The sequence below is a fragment of the Vitis vinifera genome, chromosome 13 (assembly GCF_030704535.1).
Source record: "Vitis vinifera cultivar Pinot Noir 40024 chromosome 13, ASM3070453v1".
NCBI classification, from domain to species: domain Eukaryota; kingdom Viridiplantae; phylum Streptophyta; class Magnoliopsida; order Vitales; family Vitaceae; genus Vitis; species Vitis vinifera.
The window spans coordinates 20765568-20773634 of NC_081817.1; the positions used below are offsets into that span (position 1 = coordinate 20765568).

Genomic DNA, 8067 nt, shown 5'->3' on the forward strand with positions numbered 1-8067 from the left:
AATTGCCTAAGATTCGATCAGAAGATCAATTGGTCGATATCCTCACCAAAGCTGTCTCAAGTCAAGTGTTCTCAAAATTTTTAGACAAGTTGGGCATGTGTGACATCTATGCACCAACTTGAGGGGGAGTGTTGAGATATTAGGAATGTTTTCCGTATATCATTCTTTCCTTATATTATTTAGTGTTGAGATATTAGGAATGTTTAAATATTAGGAAAGTTGAGATATTAAGAATATCGAGATATTAGGAATATTAAGATATTAGGAAAGTTGAGATATTAGGATATTAGTTGTTATTTCCTTGTATCATTCCTTCCCATTCTTAGAATGGTGATTACCCTCTATATATTCTCTGTACATGAACGAATGAAAGTATGAATGGAAAAAACAACCATTTATCAATTTGAAGAGTAGGAGTCTCAAAAAAATAAATGATATTTGAAACTATCACTTTAGCCTCGTGTTAATAATGTATTTTAAAATAAATGAATTATAAGAAGAAGAAAAATTGTAATGGTCATAGATGCTACTATTTCATTTCATTAGTTGGTCTTCCTTTTTATAAATAGTTAAGAAAAGATTTATATAAATATAGATGACTATCCATAAGTTCTCATAGTACGATAAATTTTCATATTTCATAACAACTATACAACTATACCAAAATTTACTAAGTAGTAAAATAATGTCTTATAACATTTTAATGAACTTAAATTTTGACAAGCTAAAACTAATGTCAAATAACTTCAAGATTATACAAATAAATATAAAAATAATGCGTTGTCACAAAGAAATGTAATTTAATAATAGTTTTATCTCGTTTATCATCATTTAATTCTCTTCTCTTGTACTTATGGGTCAAAGTTTTGGATTTTTTAGTCCTTGTCACTAGTAATTTGAAAGTGTTTGTTCTTTGACAAGCCTTGAATTGGGAGGAGGAATATATAGTCAAGGTTGACACAAGTCAAGGTAGCAAATGATGAATGAGTTTGTCGGCTCAAACAATGTTATTACATAGATCCATAGCCATTGAACAATTTTGAATGGCATCTTTCAAAAGAAAGATATGTATGTATGGGTAAATGTCATGTCCCTTTATAATATGATAAGCTACAAAATTATAAAGATAACTTATTGATTTTGAATTTTTTTTTATCCAACTTATTTATCTTATCTGTTAATACACACTAATACTTTTTTGTCTTTTATTTTTCGTGGTTAAAATTTACCTTACATCACAATTTTTTTTTTTTTTTTGGTGGAAAAGTAACTTAAATTGACACCATTTGCTTTTTGTCTCTTATGTTTTGTTTTTTGTTTGTTGTATTTTGTCATAGCCAGCTAGAAAACAAATTTTGCCATAGACATTTTTCTTTTTTTACTTGTGGAAATTCTTTTAGCTGAAATAGGTTTCACCACAAACTTTCTTATCACACGGAAAAGAGATATTTTGTCCTTTTCTTTCATGGAAAAAACCAAAACTCATTTAATAGTAAAAAGGGACTTATACAAACTTTATGTTACCGAGAAAATTGATATTTTTCTCTTACCAAAACTCATTTAGTGGTGAAAAGGACAAAACAATTGCCTAACTTTATGTTACCCAAAAAATTGGTATTTTCCGTCACCATAACTCATTTAATGGTGAAAATGAACTTATTACAACATATTATATATTTTGTGGTAAAGCCTTTTTTGTGGCTCAAAACAATTGCCAAACTTTATGTTACTGGGAAAATTGATTTTTTCTGTCATCCAAACTCATTTAATGGTGAAAAGGGAGTTACTACAACAAATTATATATTTTGTGGAGTTACCCAAAGCTGGCACGCAGAGGTACCTAGCCCCACAAGGCAGATCCAGATGGGATTTGCCCACGTTCCAGAATTAGAGATATTTTTCCCTAGCATTAGGAGCTCAGACGAATCTGCATTTCCAATAAATAGTGCTTTCTTGGATCTTAAATACCCCACCAATCGGAAGATTGTAGAGCAGTCTTTTACTAACATATCTCCATGGCTCTTTCCATGCTTGCTTCAATTCCTAATCTGATCACTCACACAAGACTTCCAATTATTAGAAGATCCAGCAGTTGCAAGGCTTCTCCTCCAGGAAACCAATCCATGATTGGCAACAGCACTTGCGAGGAAATCATTGTTCGGAGAACTGCAAACTACCATCCTCCCATTTGGGACTATGATTATGTGCAGTCACTGAGAAGTGATTATGTGGTAGGTTTATCTATCATGAATATTGCTAACAGGTTAATTCTAGTTATTAACGCTCCACTTGGTATTACTAACAAATACATGGTCAGGTATGCAGGGAGAAACATACACCAGAAGACTTGATAAGCTAAAGAGAGATGTGAAGCCAATGCTTGGGAAAGTGAAGAAGCCTTTGGATCAGCTGGAGCTAATCGATGTTTTGCAAAGGCTTGGACTATATTATCACTTCAAGGATGAAATAAAGAGAATATTGGACAGCATATACAACCAGTACAATCAGCACGAAGAGTGGATGAAAGATGATTTATACGCAACAGCTCTTGAATTTAGACTGTTAAGGCAGCATGGCTATGATGTGCCTCAAGGTATAGCTCTGTAGGATTCACTTCTTCATTTTGTTTGTTTTAAATAAGCTAAGAACTTAAATTTAAATGAACTATAGGCAACAATACAAATATTGGTCTCTTATTTGTTTATCCCTTTTTCTTTTGGAAGCTCTTGCAATGCTTTTTGCAGATATATGTAAGCTATGACTTTATCCCAAATAAAATTAGGTACTTAACTAGAAAGCACTCTTATTAATGCAGATGTTTTTATTAGATTCAAGGACGAAACAGGGAGCTTTAAGGCATGCCTGTGTGAAGATATGAAGGGAATGCTCTGCCTGTACGAAGCTTCATACCTTTGTGTACAAGGAGAAAGTACCATGGAGCAGGCCAGAGATTTCGCACACAGACATCTTGGAAAGGGCCTTGAGCAAAACATAGATCAAAATCTTGCCATTGAGGTGAACCATGCCTTAGAGCTTCCATTGCATTGGAGAATGCCAAGGTTAGAGGCAAGGTGGTTCATAGACGTATGCGAGAAAAGACAGGACATGAATCCTATCTTGCTGGAGTTTGATAAATTGGACTTCAATATGGTACAAGCCACACACCAGGAGGATCTAAGATACATGTCTAGGTAATTAGTTCATCGACATTCTTAATGTTTTGAGATTTATCCAAAAACTCTGTATCATACTCTCATAATGTTTTTATTGTCTCCCTTGGCTCCTATAAAGCTGGTGGAGTAGTACACGCCTGGGAGAAAAGTTGAACTTTGCTAGATGGAGAATTTCCTATGGACTGTGGGAGTGATATTCGAGCCTCAGTATGGATATTGTAGGAGAATGTCCACAAAGGTTAACACACTCATAACAATAATTGATGATGTTTACGACGTTTATGGTACAATGGATGAACTCGAGCTTTTTACAGATGTTGTTGACAGGTTACTGTTTGTCTTACTTCCCATATCCTCTATGCATCATATGCTTCTGATTATGTCAGCTGCTCTAAAAACTCTAATATCTTGTTTGCATATATAGGTGGGATATCAATGCAATGGATCCACTTCCAGAGTACATGAAGTTGTGCTTCCTTGCTCTCTACAACTCCACCAATGAAATGGCTTATGATGCTCTGAAGGAACATGGTTTACACATCGTTTCCTATCTTAGAAAATCGGTATTATCTGCAACTGTGAACTCATTCCATTATATGCTGTTTACATGCATGTAGTAATCTTGACTCATTTTTTTATGATTAATCCTTCTGTGGTCAGACTTATGTAAATCCTACTTACTGGAGGCAAAGTGGTACTACAGTGGATATACACCAAGCCTACAAGAATACATTAGCAATTCATGGATTTCAATATCAGGTCCTGTAATACTAGTCCATGCCTATTTTCTTGTCGCAAATCCAATCACCAAGGAGGCCTTGCAATCCTTGAAGAGATATCACAATATTATCCGTTGGTCATCAATGATTTTAAGGCTTTCAGATGATCTGGGAACATCACTGGTCTGTATTCTACTCTCTCTCACAATCTCCTTACAAGTCCTAATAAATATATATTTCTGTAATTTCTGTTCATAGACGGCCCATTATAATGGTTTTATTTATTTTTTATTTTTTATTTTATTTTATTTTATTTTATTTTATCCTTGTCTTAGGATGAGTTGAAAAGAGGAGATGTTCCCAAGTCAATCCAGTGTTACATGTATGAAACTGGTGCTTCTGAAGAAGACGCCCGTAAACACACAAGCTATTTGATTGGAGAGACATGGAAGAAGCTAAATGAAGATGGAGCTGTAGAGTCTCCATTCCCTGAAACATTTATTGGAATTGCAATGAATCTTGCTAGGATGGCCCAGTGCATGTATCAGCATGGAGATGGACACGGGATTGAATATGGTGAAACTGAGGATCGAGTGTTGTCATTACTCGTTGAGCCCATTCCCAGTTTGAGCTCTGAATAATATTGAAAACCAAATTTGATCTTGAGTTATGGGAAATTGTCGTAACCCTGATGGATTAATATAATTTAAGGTCTTCTATTTGGAGGGTTAATTACGTATATAAAACAGTGACTTTTGAACTTATCATTTGTGTTTTAAAGCATATTAAAAATATAATGTATTCTACTTTAATTTCTTTGGGCTGGTGTTTGTTTTCAATTTTTAACCCAAATAAATTTGTACCGAAGCTTGGATTTGGATGAGGAGTGAGACATTTCCATTTCAAGTCTTCTAATTCAGAAAATTTAACTTTGCTTTGTTCTTAAGATGTTGGGAGGTTTTAGAGAAATGTTACATAAAAACACGATAAAATTAGTAAATGATTGATCATTTTTTGGAAGATGAAAAATGAAAATGATAAGAAGGCTTAGAAAGACTCATAATTGTTAAGGCAACTTGACCTTAAAGTTTCTCATTATTCAAATTGAGGTTCAAGAAAACGTCATCTGGGATTTCAAAGTCAAAGATCCATAAAGAGATTCATCAATATAGGAAGCAGTCAAGTGATCCATAGTAATCATTCAATTCATTTAAAAAAAAGTTCTTTCTCAATTTTATGAAAATCAACTGCCTAAGTAGATCTGAAAGGCTAGGTAAGGGCAAAGTAAGGTCCACATTCATCCACAAGGCTGTAAAAGCCCCAAAAGTCTCAAAATAGGGGGGGGGGGGGGGGGGGGGGGAAAGTAAATGTTCTCGAAAATAATATTAAAAAAACAGTTTTAAAAATAACTTTTTAAAATTCTTCTTTAATGTTTTATAAAACAAATGTTTGTTTGAAAATCTAAAATATTATTAACTTATTTTCTATGTTTTTAGATATACTAGTAGAAGATCACTTGTGATGCATGTGAGGGATATATCAATGTACACTTGGTGATGTTTGCAATCTCTAACAGTTGATTGACCCAAGTTTCATGGCAATGTAGAATAAATTTATATTAACTTGTTAAATATTGACCAACAAGATGGTAATAAAAAAAAAATGCATATGGTAATTCTTTAGACTTCAGTCAAGTTTGAATTCTATGAAAGGATTTTTCTCAATTCCATGAGACAAGGTTATTTCTCAATGTGAAAAAAAAGAAAGAAAAAAAACTGTTTCTTAGGATGATAAAATCTTTATTGATCCAAATATATAAACCTTTGTTAAGAAGAGGATAAGACAAATCTCTTTGCACTTTTTAAGATTTAGGAAAGTTGTACAAGTCTTAGTAAGAAGAATAATTTTTAATTAAACTTTGTACCCTTTATTACAATTGAATTTCCCATGGACAGCTGCTGTAGTTACACTTATCATGAAGCCACCAATCATGATTAGCATTGGTTTAGTAACTGTTGTAGCCTCATCAACTTTAATAATTGCTTCAACTTCTTGAGCCAAAAAGTGCAAAGAGGGAAGCAAGAAAAAATAAACAAGAAGAAATGGGGATCCCAACTCGCTCAATTACTTGCAAGAAAAAGGACAAAGTGAAAAATATGGTGCTATCTTTCAACGTTTCCAAAAGAAATAAAATGTCATGTAAGTAGTTTTGATATAACAAAGAATCTGAGGTAAATCACTAACGTCTAAACTTAATCATATCTGAAAATGTGAATCTCAATAATGAACTACACCTAGAGGGGGGTGAATAGGTGTTGTAGAACAATTTTAAAATTCTCCCAACAAAGATTACCTAACCTTAATAAAACATCCACAAGCAACAATGTATGCATCAACACTCTCCCAACAATTTATAAATGCAAAACACATGCAAATGCTTCAACACTCCTAAAAATAAAACAAAATATAGAGTGAGAGAAAGAGACAATGAACACCAGATTTTTAACGTGGAAAACCTCCGAAGAGATCAAAAACCACGGGCCTATCACCGATTGAAAACTCCACTATGAAGAATAAAAAAACTGAGTACAAGGTTTTACCTAGCTCAAGCCAACCAATCCTTCCCGGAATACTTGACTAGTACCTTCATTTTCAGCTTCTCCTTTTGGAGCACACTTGGAGTCCGCACCAAGCTCAATCTCGGCCTCTTCTTGAATCCACACAAGAAGAAAATGGGTTTTTGCACAACCCAAATAGAATGAGAGATTTAGATGTGAATGAAAGAATGAATCAACCCATTTATTGCTCAAGAAAATCCATTGAAAACAAGTTTTGAAAACATTAAGAGAAGTTGATTTTCTTTGTAATCAAAAACCCCAACTTAGGAAAGCAAAAATGAGAAATGAAGAACACTTGGGAGTGTGGCTGCTCTCCCCACGTTTTCAGCAGTCTCTCTACTCAGAAAATGAGAGAAGATTGGGTTTTAAAGTGTAAAAAGAAACCCTTAATCTAATGGCTGAGATTTGATCAAAAAAACATTAGTTGGATAGATCCACACCTACACCTGGATCGATCCAGAAATAGAGGAATAAAAGCCTTGCACCAAAAACCATTTTTCCCAACTTTCTAACACATTTTAAAGATTAAAAACCGGGTTGATTCACACCCAATCACTCCACACTCGACTACATACCTTGGCCTCTTAGCAAAGTCTTAGTCTTCAAAGTCAAGTAGTCCGAATAGGAATAGGAAAGCCGAGTTAGGGGACACTTAGGAATTTTGTCCGGAATTGCCAACCTAGCTAAACACTCACAATCTCCCCCTTTGGCAATTCTGGGACAAAACCCTTTACAACACGAATGAGTACAAGTAAGTAAGCCCCACCCAACTCTCATACAAGACCCCTCACTCACTCAAAACCACAACTTAGGTACTACAATACCTGCAAATAAATCTCAAGAAAAGCATTAGTAGCACCTGTACATATTCCAAGGCACTTCCACAAGATTTGAATAAATTAACACATAGATATCCACATATATCATTTGCCTAAAGATAATCAATATATCCATGAGTCAAAATAACATTCATGAGTCAAAATAACCATGTTCAATAACCACAAATACAAAACAATATGATCATGATCAACATATCAAATATCCAAAGCACAAAACACAATGTCATGATCAACTACATGTCAATTGTCAAGTGTAAAATGTCTCCCCCTTTTTGTCCCAGAATGAGACAAAGAGTTGTCCAAAATAAGCCATGTACATAAGTTGATCAAAATGAACATGATAAGCAAATTACACAAGACAAGGAGCTGTCCAAAAAATGATAACTAGCTGCTACTTGGCTAAGAGAGATGCTTATGGACAAAAACTTCAAGAGCGTGCAGCTGATCCATGTTGCAAAGCATTTGTCCATCAATTAGAGAGAAACCTCTCTCCATATAAGATTGAAGTTGAGAAATCTGCTCAGACAATAAGGTGGATTGAGCAGAAATCTTTTCATCCAAAGCATCAAACCTAGCACAAATTTCAGCTAGGACAGTGGAATCTACATCTGAATCAGCGTCACTTTCACCAAATTTTCTCTTGGCTCTACTATGACACACCTTCTTCTTAGAACCAAGAGCACCCTTAATCTGTCCTTGACGTCGATTCCAAGAAGAG

The 8067-nt window shown here is 34.3% G+C and overlaps 1 protein-coding gene across 1 annotated transcript; it reads left to right on the forward strand.

Annotated features, from left to right (window-relative positions):
• Positions 1–1971: 1971 nt before the first annotated feature.
• On the forward strand, positions 1972–4708 carry LOC100268139 ((-)-alpha-terpineol synthase-like). The gene is given in 8 exon segments (XM_059742220.1): positions 1972–2231; positions 2326–2593; positions 2816–3191; positions 3292–3332; positions 3335–3500; positions 3598–3735; positions 3826–4075; positions 4228–4708. Coding segments are annotated over 8 exon segments (1761 nt in total). The 5' UTR covers positions 1972–2015; the 3' UTR covers positions 4534–4708.
• The last annotated feature ends 3359 nt before the right edge of the window (positions 4709–8067 follow it).